The sequence below is a fragment of the Neolamprologus brichardi genome, chromosome 12, assembly GCF_056152115.1.
Source record: "Neolamprologus brichardi isolate AB-2024 chromosome 12, ASM5615211v1, whole genome shotgun sequence".
Classification (NCBI taxonomy): Eukaryota; Metazoa; Chordata; class Actinopteri; order Cichliformes; family Cichlidae; genus Neolamprologus; species Neolamprologus brichardi.
In genome coordinates, this window is record NC_142115.1 from 17,518,949 (window position 1) to 17,536,568 (window position 17,620).

The 17,620-nt window shown below is 36.4% G+C and overlaps 1 protein-coding gene across 1 annotated transcript; it reads left to right on the forward strand.

Moving 5' to 3' along the window:
* Window positions 1-3,699: 3,699 nt before the first annotated feature.
* LOC102792828 (arrestin domain-containing protein 3-like) lies at window positions 3,700-6,015 on the forward strand. The gene is made up of 6 exons (XM_087848700.1): window positions 3,700-3,955; window positions 4,443-4,500; window positions 4,585-4,732; window positions 5,033-5,129; window positions 5,210-5,466; window positions 5,626-6,015. The coding sequence occupies exons 1-6, from the start codon at window positions 3,700-3,702 to the stop codon at window positions 6,013-6,015; spliced, it is 1,206 nt and encodes a 401-aa protein (XP_087704826.1).
* Window positions 6,016-17,620: the final 11,605 nt, after the last annotated feature.

Consider the following 17,620-nt stretch of genomic DNA (forward strand, 5'->3'; position numbering starts at 1 on the left):
AGCAACTTCGCTTCCCCTTCCTTCCACACTGGATTTGGCTCTGAGCCCACAGTGTCAGGTCACTACCCCACCCCAGATGCTACTCAGCATGATAATATAACAAGTGGCAATTCTAACCAGTGGTCACACGGTGCTACTGCACAGGGGATTTCAGCTCCAGTTTTTAAAGCACCTTCAATGCAACATCCAGGTCCTACTCTGACTACTTTTCTACAGGGGGAACAACCTCCATTATATACGTCCATTTACCAGCATCAAAATGAAACACTGTGAGTGCAAGTGAATGGGCCAAATATTAATAGCAGGTGACACCTCAAAAGTCACAGTTAGGTATGGCTTAAACAGGGTTCAGAAGGCTGAATCATAAAGGTGTCCTCTTCTTGTTGATGATCAACTGGCAGGACAGAATGAGGCCTTCCAGCTGTTGTCCCACAAAGGAATTAAATGTTTTATACAAAAACTGTGTTTTTAATATTTAATGTTTTGGAGGGAAAATAAGACTAATTGGACAAATCATGAATGTGTTCAGTTGTAGAAAGTTTCTATGTCCTATACCTTATTTAGATGTAGCTGGCCAGATACTACACCAAGTAATCAGAGCTGTACCCCAAAACTGTGACTTTTAAAGGGCCTGAAAAAATAGGACTGGGGGTTAAATCATCTGACTGAGCAGTTTTCACCTCTTGATATCAGTAGGGTACCAGAGACACAAGAAGTGACAGAACAAACAATAAGAGAAGTAAGTGATTTTCCTTTAGTCAGTCTTCTACTCTCTATACTCCACATAACAATTTGTTTAACAACAGACATGTTTTTAGTTATAGATCACATTTTTATATTTGTTATTACAATTTTGCTTGTTTTTTCAGTGTTTTGAAAACTGGAAATGCATTGCCTGTTTTAAATATATATAAAAAACAATGTCACATATAGTTTGTGTTTATGCTTAGAGATTTAAGGTAAGGTGAAAGGTCTGTTTAGCAGTGTTATCCTTAGGAGTATGTTGCACTTTACTTTGAAAAATATTGAATTGTCTATGTTGTTTTATGTATGGTGGCATATCAAATTCTTAAGGCACAGCTTATGGTTTTCGTGATGACCAACATGGTCTCTGTTAAACCACTTACTGTTTTATACTGCAATGCCTTCACTGTCAGCTGAAACAGACTCAGAAGCACTTTTCATATCTGATTACTTTGCTACATGGTGTTACAGATGTTTATTCATGTCAAAAGGCTTGCACTTATGAATGGAAAATAGGGAAAGTATATGTAAGATTTTATAGCACTCACCACCAGGACAGTCGTTGGGCACTTCATTGTAAACAGAAAAATGCAAATGTTACTTAAACACTGGGAGGGAGCCAGCCCTGAGGATGGCCTTCCTCAGAACATCCTCCAAACCCAAGGACAGAGCTTTTTTTTTTTTAAGGTGGTTGGGTTAAATTTAAGTTAGGCTGAAGTTTATGTAGCTCAGAAGAGACTGGCTAAAAAAGCCGAAGGGATGTAGCAGCCGATGGGAAGCTTTTGTTTTGAAAAATTGCTGATAAAACCTTATAACTGAGAGCTTTCATTATTAAAATTAGATGTTTCTGATCACTGTGATCATAGCCTGACAGCATCTTGATCCAATAAAATAACTTGATGGATGGTTAAAGGAATAAACCAGGTGAATGTCTAAACTTGGATGTATTTGTCACAGTGCTATCAAAGGGATAGAGGGTCATTCCTCAACCTGCACAGCAGCTGCAATGTAATGTGTTATCGTAATGTACATGAAACAAAGAAGCTTTATAGAAGGTTTTTGGTTATAATATAATGATTACTTATTAGTCAAAGCTGAAAAAATCAAGAGTAAAGCCTCTAATATATTGTAGAAAATCAGAGGATGCCTTCTGTGGTAAAACAGTTATTTGGAAAAAATTGGAATATTAAAACATTATGAAAATGCAAACGGTTAATTGGATTTTTTGATGAATCCAGGGGGACAAACACATTTTGGCTGTGTGTGATGAAAGAAGAGATTGGTTTGCCCTGAGCAATAGTATAGCAAGTTGCCATAGATAAACGCTGGACTTAAGAAGATTGTAGCATAAAGGTGAGATATATTGCTTTTAAGAGCTTTGAACAGTGGTGATGACCATTTTTACCGCACACAACATGTCAGTAACACTCTGCCATTATATGCACAATTTAACCAAGCAGGGGTGTGGGGAGGGAGAGAGCGAGCGAGCATGGAAAAAACATCTCACCAGCACAAAAGTAGCTACGATAGGTAACAGAGAACTGCACAAGAGTTTAGACTCAGAATAAAAACACTGTAAAGAACTTTTTGACTCATCTACACATGTTAGAGCAGGTCGGTCATTGTGAGTGCTTGCATTTATTTATGTCCTTCTGTTTTTGCTCTGAGCTCATAGTTTTCCACCGCTGCCTCTATGGGAGACACGCCAATGTGTTTTCTCACACCTCTGTGTGTTTGTACATTTCATCATACAAAAGTGGTAAGTGTGGTCAGAGATTAAGGGGGCAGGTTGTTCTACTTTCCATTGTTTGCCTCACTTTTAACACATTTAGGACGAGTGTTACCTTTTCCATTAAAGACCATCACTGATTTGTTAAGACATTGTTTTTTTTTCTTTTCTCCACTTCCAACAGGAGTTACACTAGGTAATAATGTCAAGAATAATGCAACATACTACTTTTATAACATACGTTACACCCTACTGTGGGAAGTATTTAAGAAAAACCATCAAAAAACCACTGTATGCCCACACATCAACTTGCCCTACATGCGATGCATGCAAGGAGCAGTTAGGAAACCACAATAACTTACCGCAGCATTTCATCTCCTGTGGGGAAACAAAAAACAAGGTTAGGTCACACTACAGACTGACAGTTAGTTCCCATCTATTGAGCGATACTAACCAGTATAAATACTAAAAACAGCCAGGCAGTCTGAAGCAGCAGTCTGGTGTGAAAATCAGAAAACTGGAATATATTTATAAAAACAATCACAAAGCTCATACGGGGTATTCCTCCTGCTTTACCAAACTTTACCAAAACTGTCCTAAACACAGCGCTCAAAACTAAGCACCACACTGACTTGGATTTCCATGAAAATACTGACACTTCAAATTAAGAAATCCTAACTGCTTGCACTCGCCTATGGGTAGCGCTAACTCCTAGATTCCAGCTCTCACACAACTAATTCATTAATAATCTACTTACAATTTTATCTGTTGGAAATCCACCACTAGATGGAGACAAATGGGTGAGAAAAAGCAAATGTTTGTACTGGATGTTTGTAGAGAATGCTCAGTATTTTTTTATTTAGCCGCTAGTCCATTACAGATGGACTAGCGGCAGATACCACATATATGAGCGCCCAATTCACAATCACCAGTACATCATAAGCATATTTTAATAGGTTTTACTGGAATATACTTTAAAAAACCTGCCAATTTGCTGTGAATGCGATCTTCTTCTTGTGAACATTGTTTGTGACCTGGTAGTTTTTCTCACATCACCCTAAACTGCGTAAATATATGAGGTTTCTCTTTATATGATATTTAGATGTTGTGATATTGGGTAGAATCATAAATTACGATCTCACTCTTTAGGCGGAGCTTCCTGTCATATCGCTTGCTTCAGTTGATCAGTTCCTAGAAAAACGCTGTGCATTTCACTCGGCTCTGAAATGTCTCCGATAAAGAACTTAAATGTGACTTTTGAAACAATTAGTGACAACAGCAGTTATTCTGAAGGCGATAATATAGTAGGTACAGTCAGTTTCAGACTGACAAAAGAAGTCAAAGTCAAGAGCGTTTATGTAAAAGCCAAAGGGGACGCTAACGTAGAATGGACAGAAGTAGGTGTACCTGTCGAGAGACTGCAAAGTGCGCGCAGGAGATATTTCAAAGTGAAGGAATACTTGGTTGCAGAAAACGATGAAGGTAGGATGTCTAAGTCAAACAGAGTTTGTTGTACTTAAAGGTGTTTGTAGCTATGAAATTTATCAGGAAATTTGGCAATGTGTTGTATTAAAAAGCAAAATTGCTACAGTTAGATTCCTTACTTTAAAAAAAAAATAAAAGTTTTTTTTTTCTTTTTATGAAGTGAAGAGTCTGAGGAAAGATATATCCCAAAATAATAAGAACAAAAATCAAAATAAATAAGTGAATAAATAAAGACATGTTATCGAGGTGTGCATGATAGGATTCCAGGTCAAACCACAAAAAAGATTGGTTAACTTGTCTTTTATTATCTGTTATTGGCAGCTATAGTTAAAAAATATTAACGCTTTTATCTGTAATGCCAAACAAAACAAAAGCCAGACAAAAGGACGTATCAATGGGTTAAATAGTGTAGCAGAGGTAAAGAAAACAGTTAACTTTGAGAATATGAGATTGAGATCAAATGTTAATCAAACGACTCTTGCAGGGACTGTTCTTCCAAAAAGAGTGCACATCTTTAAGTTCAGGCTCAAAATCCCAGAGGGGTAAGTGAGAATTTGCAGCATCCAACATTAATAAATATCTTGCTTTTGCAAATGAATGCATTCCTGATTAGTTCTGTTATACAGAAGGATGCCTTCGTCCTTCAAGGGAAAACATGGAAATATTGTCTACACCTTTGAAGCCAAGATATCTAGGAGCTGGCGACTGCCTTCGAAAGTAGTAAAAGAGATCAACTTTGTGTCAAAGTCCTGTCCACACACTCCTGAAATGATGGTAAACACTAGAGTGACATATGTTAAACATCAGATTTTTGGAAAATGTGTTCTAACTATTCAATAAAAAATGTTTCAGATTTAAAAACCTGAATCACCTTTTACACTTTAAAGTTTTTAGTTTATACATCTCGGGGATAGTCATCAGTTCAAACATACCAACAGTGTAAATGTAACATACAAGAGAATTCAGCGTTGATTACCTGGACTAGATCTGAAGCCTAAAAACAACATTGAGGTATTTTCTTCTGTATTTAGGCATTTAGTTGATCTGGAAAAATGTTTATTTGATTTGTTATAGTGTCCACAGTCCAGTTCAGTGTGTAAAAAGATGAGTGGTCTCTCCAAGGGACAGGTCCAGATCTGTGCTACCATTAACAGAGGAGTTTGTTCTCCAGGTAAAGTATCTGCAACGTGCTCTAGCAAATGTTGATAGACTAAAAAAATGCAGCTTATTGTTAATATTTGCTTTTGACAGGTGAAACCTTGTCTGTTGTCGCCAAAATCTGCAACTCCTCTTCCAGGAACACAAGGCTCAAATTCAAACTTCAGCAGGTAACGGTGTACAGTTGCCAGGACAACACTAATAGCAGCAAGGAAACGCTGTTTAAAATGGTCGGAGACACTATCCGTCCAAACTCAGAGCAAACTGCCTCCTGGCAGCTGAAAGTTCCCAGTGATGCCATTCCCACCCTCCATAACTGTGAAATCATCTCAGTTGAATATTACATAAAGGTATGAAACAATACATGATTTGTATTACCTCAGAAATGAACCTGCTTTTTTGCAAACATTTGTGGATAAATAATAAAAAGTAAATATGTGTCTTAACACAACATCTTTATTGCAGATTATAATGCTTTACAAGTTTCTTCATCTCTGACTGTTTCCCAGGTGTATCTGGACGTTAGTTTTGCCCTTGACCCAGAGGTGGTGTTTCCACTGGTCATCCTTCCTTCTAAATTTGCTCCAGCTCAGAGTCGTGAGGCTGTGGGGCCTGAGACAGTTGAGCCTCCAGCTTACAGCGAGTTCACATCCTCTGCTTTCACCACTGGATTGGATCCTATACTCACAGGGTCAGGCGTTTATCAATACCTCACCCCAGATCCCACTCAGCATGCAAATGTAACAAGTGATTATAACCAGTGGCCACAAGGTGCTGTTTCACAGGGTTTTTCAGTTCCAGCTTTCATAGCACCATCTGTGCAACATCCAGGCCCTACTGCTCTGCATGGAGAAGAACCTCCACTATATTTGTCCATTTACCAGCATCAGAATGAATGAATGACTGTAGAAGCTGAACTGGATTTATTAAGCGAATAAGCTAAAAAATAAACTGTAAGCAGTTTCTTTAGTCACTTGGATAATTGTTCAGACATTTTTTCGTACTGAGAATGTTACCTTGAAATGAACTGAATTTACTTTTTGGGATTCCTAACCTGGATGATTGAGCATGTGTCAAGACATTTTTTAAATCCTACATATGAATATATTCCTGGTCCCAGACTGTCTCAAGATGCACCATAATGTTTCTGACTCTTTGTGGCTAACATGTATCGGAAAATGTGACATAGAGCTGGGCTTTTAGGAGTTATGGTGAACAACTCAAGTCCAATTGACATCCTCCACTGATGTTGCTTTTTTTGTTTTTTGTTTTTTTAAAAGCCAAAACATGCATTGCCTACTTTTTGTGCTAGTATTGTGTTTGTGTCCCCCATTGAGGATAAAAATAAATATAAGCTCATTAAAGTTTGATAAAACTGAATATTTTAACATTTAATTTAGATCTTTATTCATTCATGTTGATTCATTGGTTCATATGTGCAACAAACTTTTTTTGTTCTTTTTACTAAAACATGTTTTATACCCAAGCTTAAAGATCATTAAGTAGGAAATAATTTTGAATCATAAGCCTGACATTTATCTGCTGAAAACAGGACAAAAAAATCTCAATTCCTATTTTTAAGTACAGGGAGTAGGGAATTTTATCCCAATAGCATCCTATGTGGTGAATCTTTACAGAGAAAAACACCACATAACCATTCAACCCCACAAACATTCCTCAAAGACTTGTTGTCTTGCTAAAACAGATTTACACCCCTTTAAACCTAATTAGTATTCCATGGAGTCGTAGCACCTTGGTTGCAGGCAATAACTCATGTGTGCCACAGTGGCAAACATTGCATGTTTACCAGTAAAGGTGGTATCGGTTGCAATGGTTTTCTAGTGGAAGGAGAGACTGTACTGTTAGCATTTGTAAAAAGGTCTGCCAGTCATGGGTGGAGAATAGGGACAGCACTTGTAAGAGTGATTTTGAATAGTTTAAACTCTGGACAGTTGTGAAGCATTTCATTGCAAACAAAGAAATCTAAATGATACTTAAACATTTCATCCCTCCTTAAGGGGATTTAAAAGGGTCAGATGGTCACTATTTATTGTATTTATTGCTTATCTATTGATATTGTGAATGCTTAGCTCCTCCCACCTGCTGCTGTTGCTCAGACAACACAAGCACGTGACCATAGGATAGGCTACTTTTGCCTGCCACCAAAATGGGAAAAGTGCTATTGAACGTCTGTTTTTTCCTCTTCATCATTTTCAAAGGTAACATGTGTCGCTGTTTACCTCATTAATATAGCTGTTATTTTTAAAAAACAGTTTTAATTTTAGCTGTTCGAACTGTTGTAAACATTTAAGTAGCTGAAAGGCACTTTGCAAGTGATGAAGCTGATAAAAGAGATAACAAATTTAATCTGTCTATACAAACAAAAACTGTGGGTGAGACGTTTAAGGTCATGCCCAAAATTTCTTGTTTTCAGTGAAAGCTCGTACATATATTGATAAAAACCGCTGACAGGGTTTGAACCATTGATTTTTAAAATGTTTTCTTTGAAACTTAGTTTTGTCAAACTATCATATGTTCACAGCATTCATGCCCTTCCAAACCTTTTTTATTGTAGCTGTAACTTTGTTGAAGTAATGTGGATACATTTCATTCCTTTCTATGCGCCCTGGGACCGGCTTTGTTCTGTTATGTGTGGGTTCAGACAAAGATCATAGCTTACAGCAGCACCCGCAGGTTGCCGGATTTCATTTCCTTGCAGATGTCAGCATTTTTGGGATCACTGCTTTTGTTAATGGTACCTAATGAATTGTGAGTTGGTTTAACAGAGAAACAGGTCTGCAGGTGTCATTTTCTCAAAAACCACCAGATCTTTGCCCTATTTGTAAAGCAAAGCAGGTGCAGTTATAACTCCTGTATTACATTAGAACTATGAAAAAACAGCAGTGTTTAAAATGAAGGGCATATTTATAGACTATAACTGATTGACACCTCTAAAGGCTTTTATTTAAACAGCTAGATTTACATTTTTTTATACGTAATAAAGTGTGAACTTCACTGCTTGGTCAGTTAGTCTTGGTTTCAAATGCATTACGCATAGGTTCAGTCAGTGGTTTCAAAGCACAGCATTGCAGAGCTAAACAGATGAAGCTCCATTACAGGATTTATCAACCTCTAAAAAACAATAACGACAACAAAAAAATAAACATATGTTTGTTTATTTAGTTGTTTTACTGTTGAATGAAGTGCTCTTGTGTGGTTACAAACTGCATGTTGAGCCATATTTGCCTGGATTTGCATGTGTTTGTCCACTAGTAGTAATGTTAATGTGGTTGACACACAGAAAATGAGTACAGCAGAGAGCAGTTGTAGGTTACCTAGATAAGGTTGTGGTTCTCTACAGGTAAGCCTGTGGGCTTGGTACTAACTGCTAACCAGTTATGTCACCCTGTTTTAAATAACAAAATATACAGTTTTTTGCATATCAGACATGCCAAATGCATCTTTTAACACACATTTATTACATATAATTTATGGGTACTTTAATTATTTATTATTTTATGTTTTATTTGTATGTTGTCATCCACAGAGCTGTCTGCCTTAAAGATTCAAAACAAGCTGCTGGGTAAATGTCTGCAGGTTACAGAAGGAACTGAAGGAGGTAGAGTGTCACTGGGCGAATGCAGTCCACGCTCACCTATACAGGAGTGGCGTTGGCACCAAGAGAGCCAGGCTGTCAGCAACTACCACACTGGAGAATGTCTGACTGCACCAAGAGAGCAATATGAAGGTGTTCATCTGCAGCCCTGTGTCTTCAGAACTGCAAGTGGCAAGGATGGTGATAGAAGAGAGCCAGGAAGACAGGTATGGACATGCTCCAGAAAAGGCCACCTCACTGTGGTAGGGAAGGGGCTCCACCTTACTGCTACAAAAGAATCCACTTTGGTCTTCCTTTCAAGACATAATAAGGTAATAATATCAAGGATGGAGAAAAGAAATTTTCCACGTATGATAATAGCATCTTAATTACATTATTTTAAATGTATTTAAAAGCTAGAGAATATTGTTGAATGTTTTCACAAAGCTGAAAGATAAAAACGTTTGCCTCTGGTTCTTTAGAAGCAGGGCAGCAGGTGGAGAACACTTGACAGGCAGACGCTATGCGATGGGAAAACCAGCCAACATAAAAATATCAATCCTCACCTACATCTGGGGGAATCTTTGGAACCAGAGATTCTTTCCAGTCATATATCTGATGTATACAGACAGGATGAAACAGGTAAGAATATCTCAGCCATAATTCACCCAGTGTTGTGTATGTGTATGTAAACACATAACCATTTTAGAAGTCTTTGATTGAACCACTCCTATTCGGGCCTGTTTTAGACAATGACTTGCAATAAGATAAATTTATGCAAGACATAGTTTAGGCTTACAATCGGGGTTAAAGTAGTATTCTGGCACCTTTAGTTAAAGTTGTTCTTCTAGTGATGGCATTGAGATATTTGCTCAGTCATTAGAAAATCATGACATCCCATAACCGCTTACACCTTTGACACATCCTTTTTCCCCTCATCCGTGGGGTGTATTCATAGTGCAGACAAAGGAGTGTGCATAAATGGAGTAACAGCAGCATGTGGCAGTAGTAACTTGAAATACAGCTCAAGAGATACCATCAAATACACAAACTGTTTTTGTGAAGCTTGTCTCACAAAATGTGTCTGCAAGCAAATATGCAGTTGTTAAATTTTCAAAGGAGAGAAAAAAGTTGTAAATTTACAGTGTAGAACTGGAAAAAGATTCAAGAAAGAGAGCAGAGAAAGATGAGAAATTATTTTCAAAGGTCTATTCATCTCACAGTTGAAATGCTAAATACTCAAAGAGCACTGAATACTGGAGTATGAGCATACATCAGCTGGTCACAGTTTGTACACAAATAAATGTCATACTATTAGAGTACCCAAACTACCCATGTCACACTTAACCCTTGGCTATAACAGTTATTTTTTAATCCAAATGAAGTATAATATACACTTACGTCACATAATAATAATGATTCTATATTTTTTTATATAGATTTGACTCCTTCTTATTTTAGCACCAGATCCCCTGCAGATCCAATGATTTTTCTCCATGTGGACAGTGGTAAGATCTGCAAATAAAAATAATAAAATAATAATAATAATAAAAGAATGAATGTCCAGTTTTATTTATGTAAATATTTGATTTATTGTTGATGTTTGTACACTATAGAAAGCAATATTTACTTTTCCAACACTAGATGGAGACAAATATAAGAGAGACAGCAAAGGTTGAAGTGGACGTAGAGAAGTTTTTTTTCACACTGTGTTTCGACAAAAAAACGATGTTATGTATTTGCAGCAGTTACTAGTTAGCAAAGGGGTAAATATGAATTGCATAAAACAAATGATGCTTTTTTTTGGTTTGTATTCACATGCACATGTTTATAGAGATTTCCTGGAAAATGGCTATGGTGGTGTTAAGTTTATTGTCTCTGTTCCTGGGGAGTGTGACTCTTTTCTTCGGTAGTCACGCTGACAGGTAAGTGGCTAAAACACATAAAACATGCATTATTTATCTAGATTCACTATTGGAATAAAACAAGTACTTCTTTACTTTTTAAATACTTAATACTTTAAAGGTACACTCAGTATTTTCTAGACTATACTATACTGTACTTATATGAATATACTTAAAATAGTTTGAAATGATCATTATTATTAATATTAATATTAATATTAATAATAAAAAGAATCCTACAAGAGTTTCTAAAAGCAGATGGCAACAAGTCACATTTACTGTCACTCATCTGAGAAAGAAAGTGTGTACAAATAGAAGTAGTGAAGGGTTGTAGTATTTGCCAGATTACGTCAAAGGGTCACACTAACACCTACTGAAGCGCTCCCCCCCCCTTTTTGCTTAATACTAATAACCACAAGGGAGGGGGGAAAAAAGCAAGTTTGGTATACAAATAAAAATGGAATAGAAGCCTTGTAAAAAATTTCGACAAATCAATATTATTATTGAGAATATTAATATTAATAATAATAATAATAATAATAATAATGGGTATTATTATTATTATTATTATTATTAAATATTGGTAGTAGTAGTAGTACACTGTGAGAAAGAACAGGAAATGTCTGCTATACTTATTAAAGGATTTGCAAACATGCGTGGAAATAAAGTATAAAAGGCAAAGAGTCTGTATCATTTTAAGGAGTTTCCATCCATTTGCTTCCGCTTATCCTTTTCAGGGTCGCGGGAGCCTATCCCAGCTGTCATAGGGTGAGAGGCAGGGGTACACCCTGGACAGGTTGCCAGTCTGTCGCAGGGCTAACACACAGAGACAGACACACAGTGCTGAGATATGCCAAGAAGCTTGGGAATTTACTTTTTGGTGAAAAAAACAAACAAAACAATTTTATGCCTGTCAAACTGTGATATCTTTTTTTTTTATTTATTTTTTTTTTTTTCCTACATTCAAATCAGAGATGGGAACAAATTATGTGCTGGTAGTAACAAAGTGCCTAAAGATACAAAAAAAACAAATGGTCAGATACAAGGACTGGATTAAGACAACCAATGTCCAAGGAAAAACTTTGAAGACCTTCAGAAAGCCTGGAGAAATATTGCTCATAACAATATAAAAAATTACAAAAATCTCTGTCTCATTGGAGACAAGGTATAAGAAAAAAGGGGTGGCTCAAGACTTTTGCAACTTTAAATGCACTTAATGCACAATTAATTATCAAGTCCAACTCTATAAAAGCAGGAATTTTGTAAGTTTTCTAATCTGATGCATTCAGCTGTGTCAACGCAATGCCAAAGAGGATGTTTCAGCAAATTCATCCCAGTGTAAGATTTTGCAATGCTTGGAGAAACTGAAAGAAAAAAAGTGTTACATCACATAATTTACAGAATATTAAATATTTTCAGAGAAGAAGTTTTTAATTAAAGCTTCTTCTCTGGGAAAAAAAAAAGTTTTGCAGCACAGCAGCGAGTTGCAGCTGATCAAACCACAAGACTGCTGGAACAAGTTTCTTTGGACACATGAAATCAGTACAACATGTCATAGGCATGGCTGGGTGATGATTTGTATTTGTTTTACAGCCGTCAGACCTGGACACCTTGCAGTCGTTGAGTGAGCTTGGCTGAAACTGGGTCATGCAGCAGGATAATGATCAGAAGCACAGCAGCAAGTCTAAAAACAAAAAACAGAAAATGATGGTGGCTAAGACAAAGTCCAGACCTCATTCCAACTGAAATGCTGTGGTAGGACCTTAGGAGAACTTTGCACAAATGAACACCAGCAAACCTCAGAACTGAACTGAAGCAACATTGCAAAAATAAATGGGCCAAAATTCCTTCACAATGAGGGAGAGAATGAAAGTCATGCAGAAAACAAATACTTCACATTGTTGCTGCCAAAAGTGGTTCTATGAGCTACTGGAATGGTGTGTATGTAGTTTTTGAGCAGACAGGTATATAACTATATCTATATAGAGATATGTTCAATGGAGTTTATTGTTATGAGAGGAAAAAACCAAGAGGGTAGAACATTAATCGTTAACATTTTTTGATGCTTTCAGAATAGAAAAAAAGATTCTCGTGATTTCTTGTATAAATACTTGAGGGAATGCTTGTTAGATGACAGTCAATTGGATAAATACTTGGGAAAGTAATATGTGTTTTTTTCTAGGTTCTAAGATTTACGACGATTAGACATCCCTGCCCAGTGGTGGCTAGTGTTGCTTACTTCCATTAACATAGATATCCATTTACCTAATGCTTACAGGTATTTCACCAGTGTAATTTACCACTTAACTTTGTCTTTTTTAGTTGTATTCCAAAATTTCTAAATTGCTGCTCTTATTTACATTTTAAACAGCATCACAAACTTTTGGAACTGATTCAAAAATACTGCATGGTTATGGCTGACATAAAATATTGTACAATTATGGCTAATTACTGAAAACCACCTATAGAGGGGGATTGTCTTGTTGCATGCAAACATTGCAGCCAATTTATGGTGCATTTGGTGCAAAGTAAGAATATCGTTGCTCAGTGTAACCATTTGTGTTTTGCAGTGTATATGACAGTAAACTTCTTGAATCTCGAAGTTTATAACGACAATAAAAGTTACAGAAGACGTGGTATTTTCTTGTGGCACAGAAACTTCCCAGCAGGAGTCGTCGTTCTATAAGACAAAACCAAAGGCTATGTAAAAGTGTTTGTGCAAAGAGACCTGGCTGTTGTTGATCCCTCCTTTTTGATAGATCTGTGTGTAGACCAGACAGCGTCAGGGGAAAAGAATTTGACAAGAGAACAAAGAAACTCTGAACTATATAACTTCTGTTTTGCAAAAATGCACTCACAAGTTTTCTATGTGCTTTAAATGTACAAATATATCCTTTTTCTTCCATCAGAGAAAGTAAGTCTTGCAGCTCTCCTGCCGTGGTTGTGTTTATCCTAATGACAGGGCACAAAATTTACTGAACAAAATACAGCAATCTCGAAATTACATGCCATCCCCTGTTCCAAACCACATCCACATGCCAGATTAAAAATTGGAGGTTATATATATATTTTTTTCTCTTTTGGTAAAATGTGTCAACAATTTTGCTTCTACAGCTTACAGCTTTTCATGCTTGTATTGGATTGGCCTTAAACCCAACCCAGGGAGGTATTATGAAGCAACTTCAACAAACCCAAGATATTTTTTATCTTTGAAAGATAACAGCCACAGTGCTACTAATCTATGCCAAAGGTGAAGCTAACTCCTTTTTAAATATTGATATTGTAGTGGCATAGAAACCGTCTTCTCAGTTGTTGGGGGGGGGGGGGGGGGGGGGGGGGGGGGGTGTTCCATTTGTTTGTTTTTTTGCTATATTGTAATAAAGCATCTCATCATAAGCAAAGAAAAAACTCTTTTATAACTCTTAGAATTTGCTTATGCTGGCATGACTTCTATGTATTGCTACACCAGAAAGACTCAAAAAATTCTTTTCGTATCTGAGTCTCACCCTAAAACAGGTCACAGGTAAATCTGTCCAGGTTTTTGTAATATGATTGCATTTATCTAAAAGGGATTGCCACTAGGTAATCAATCACTGGCAACAGTAAAACCACAAATTTCTTGCATTAAAAATAATTCAAAAACAAAATATGTGGACTTGAAATAAAAGCATGTGAGAGGATAAAGTAATGATTTCAGATTCACAATTTATTTGAGGTCATTTACAGACATAGTGTAGAAATGATTGTACTAACATTGTCTTGCTACACTGACCTATAGATACATCCTTCATTCAGCATGGCTCATGTGCACACCTTCAAACATCTTTTAGTGAAAGTGTTGACACCGAGTGATTGTCATTTTAAATCCAGTCTGTCCGAGTACTGAGAAAAAACAATGGAAAATGTATCACCGCCTGTGTGTGAAACTGTGTACAAAGTCATGTCTTTATAGGTGGTGGCTGGTGGTGACATGCATGAAAAAGAGGTGTGTGAGAGAGTTAGTCAGCACTTTCAGTACCTGGAGGATTACCAGCTTTCACAGGTTTTTATTATATAATTCCTTTTTTACTTGGTTGTTTTGAAGCAATGGAGCTCTTCAAACTTCTGCAATGTAACATAATTGTATTTGTTAGTGCTGGTTGAAAAAACAGAGCACCATCAAAACGGTTGCAATATTTAACACAATACAGGATTTATGGTACCTGGCTTTGGATAAACAATAGATGATTGGTGGAACATAAAACCATTTACTTTTCATCCCATATTGATTATATCACATCAGACAGTAAAAAAAAGATGACGCAACAATTTATGACACCAGTGCACATTTAAAAAAAAGCAGATTATATAAATACTAATGAGCCATTAGAGCAGGGGTGGGGAACTCCAGGGCTGGTCAACACACCTGAATCAAATACTTAGCTCATTACCAGGCCTCTGGAGAACTCCAAAACATGTTGAGGAGGTAATTTAGCAATTTGAATCAGCTGTGTTGGACAGTGTTTCAATACTGTCCACAGCAGTTCCCCATTTCAGTTCACACCTGTCTATGATTAAAAAAATAGGAGACGATTAGAAGGAAGGAACAGAAACAGCTATAAAGAAATGTTCACATGTGGCTTCTTCTTTGAATGACAGACCTTTAACCTGAATTTGTGTTTGGCAAACTGTGTGATTTCTGCAATTGATCCTAAACCCATGTAGTGATTATCGTGACAGCACCATGCCTGTTTTTGATGCAATACAATCTGAGGGACGGAAGATCATGTATTGATTTAGATTTCTCATATTCTTGGTAACTTTTGATATTATTTACAGTAGATAATGAACTAAAACTTGTCAGAATTTTTCCATGGTGGAACATTATTTTTTTTAGATGCCATTGGTGAACCTCCGCCTAAGATGTTCATGACCTTGTCTTGCTACTGACCTCTTGCCAGTTATCCTAGTTAGTTGCAAATTCTCTCTCCAGATATTTCTATTTAGTACCATTTACTTATCTAGTCTTTTTTTTTTTACCCCCATCCCAACTTTTCTGAGACAGGCTGTTCCCATTAAGTTACAAAGGAGCTAATATTTTCTAATTGAATAGTAAAATGTCTCATTTAATATAAATGTAAACATTTTAAACATAAATTTGCTTTCTGTGTTTTATTGTGACTAATTCATGGTTGTATGATATTTGTGAATCATTGCATTTTATTTCTATTTGCATTTTACACATCATCCCAACATTTTTTGCAGATTTAAAACTGAATATTCCAAGTACATAGACACACTACACACACACATTGTTCACTTTGATACTAATTGTGATTTACAGGCAAAACACAAGGATTCAAATATTTTAAGATTACACACTGAAATACTACTGAGTTTTAAATGTGCTTTGGGCTGCATTTCAGGTATCTGGGTTATTGCATTTTCCATAGCCTTTAAATATTCTGTTGTTGATGATCATGTGGAGAAATAAATCACTGAATCACAGGTTAGCCTTGGCCAAAGTATTGAAGTACTCTAACCTCTGGAGCTTTAGGCTATATAGCATTTATCACACATGGCCTGCACATGGTACCAACATGTTCCATAGTACACATAGCAAAACAGACAATAAGTGTCTGTTCATGTGTGAAAACATTTTTATTGCTCAAACATAGAGTGCAAGTTCTTTGAACTTACCCAGGGAATTCATATAGTGTTCTTTCTTTGTTTACTTCTTCTTTGCTTTAATCCATACTGACAGACATTATGATATTAGGTTAAAACATCTGTGCATTTGTCAATGTCTCTGATATCTGTATTTCATCTTTCCTGTGAAAAAAATGTTGTCTAGCTGGTAAGTCTAGCCAGCTGCAAATGCTTTGATAAAACTCCGGCATGAGCAAATAGTGTGGCTTAAAGGATATAATGGGGATTCAATAGGTACATTCGGTACCAAACCATGTAATAATGAATGAATATACTTGGTATGTGAAATGTTATATTGAAAGTATTATATTGTTTTAGCATGAAAACATTCTGTTTTGGGTAGGACGGTTCCTTCTTTAACTTGAGCTTTCACTGGCGGTAGATGTAATACTAAAAGCTTATGTGTCTCACCTCTATGATTACTCCAGAATTTCTTGTAAGGTAGAGGACCTGCTAGAACAAGCAGCATTTTTATGGCCAGTAAAAGCAGGTTTTTTTTCATGGACAAATAAACGTGATCTTTTGCTTGGATTCATTTGGTGACGCTGAAGATGTATAAAAGTTTTTATACTTGATTTGTATCCACTGCTAAGAATTGTGGCAACTAGAAAAACTCACGAGCACCTATTCAAATCTAAGGGACGGTAACATTTAATGTTTAAATGTTTACATTTTTTTCAGAGCTATGATGTCCAGCTATCATTTTAAGAAGAAAGGGCAGCATTGAGAGCGCACTTAGTGTTATAATAATAAAATTGCAATGTTTATTTTACCAGTGTTTCCTAGATCACTAGATTAATGATTTTCTGCTGGATTAATCTCATCTTTTTGTCACAGTTAGACTTTACTTTTACTTTGTTTATGTTGTATATACACTACCAGTCAAAGGTTTTAGAGCACCCCAATTTTTCCAGTTTTTTATTTATTGAAAATTCTGCAGATTAATGTCTCTAATGAAAGCATGATACAAATAAGCAACTGGAGTTAAAAAAGAAATTGCTGAATCAATTTATAGACCAAAATGTATTCTAAACTTTTGACAAATCAAAGTAGCCACCTTTGGCAGATATAACAGCTGAACAGACCCGTGGCTTTTGTTCTACAATAGAAATCAAATATTCTTCAGAAAGTTCTTCCGACATGAGTTGCAGAAGTTCCCATAAATGTGTGGCACTTGTATGTTTCTTTTCTTTCACTCTTCTGTCCGTTTCATCCTAAACCAGCTCGATGGGGTTTGAGTCTGGAGGCTGTGCTAGACACTCCATCTTTTCAAACTTACCATCTTGTTCTCTTTTCCTGAGGTAATTCTGGCTTAGC

What these genes read in the sequence shown, in the direction of transcription:
- LOC102792828 (XM_087848700.1), top strand. Translation starts at nt 3,700, where the DNA reads ATGTCTCCGATAAAGAACTTAAATGTGACTTTTGAAACAATTAGTGAC. An exon ending in AGGCTCAAAATCCCAGAGGG is followed by an intron (nt 4,501 to 4,584) that starts GTAAGTGAGAAT and finishes TCTGTTATACAG; the next exon opens with AAGGATGCCTTCGTCCTTCA. An exon ending in CAGAGGAGTTTGTTCTCCAG is followed by an intron (nt 5,130 to 5,209) that starts GTAAAGTATCTG and finishes TGCTTTTGACAG; the next exon opens with GTGAAACCTTGTCTGTTGTC.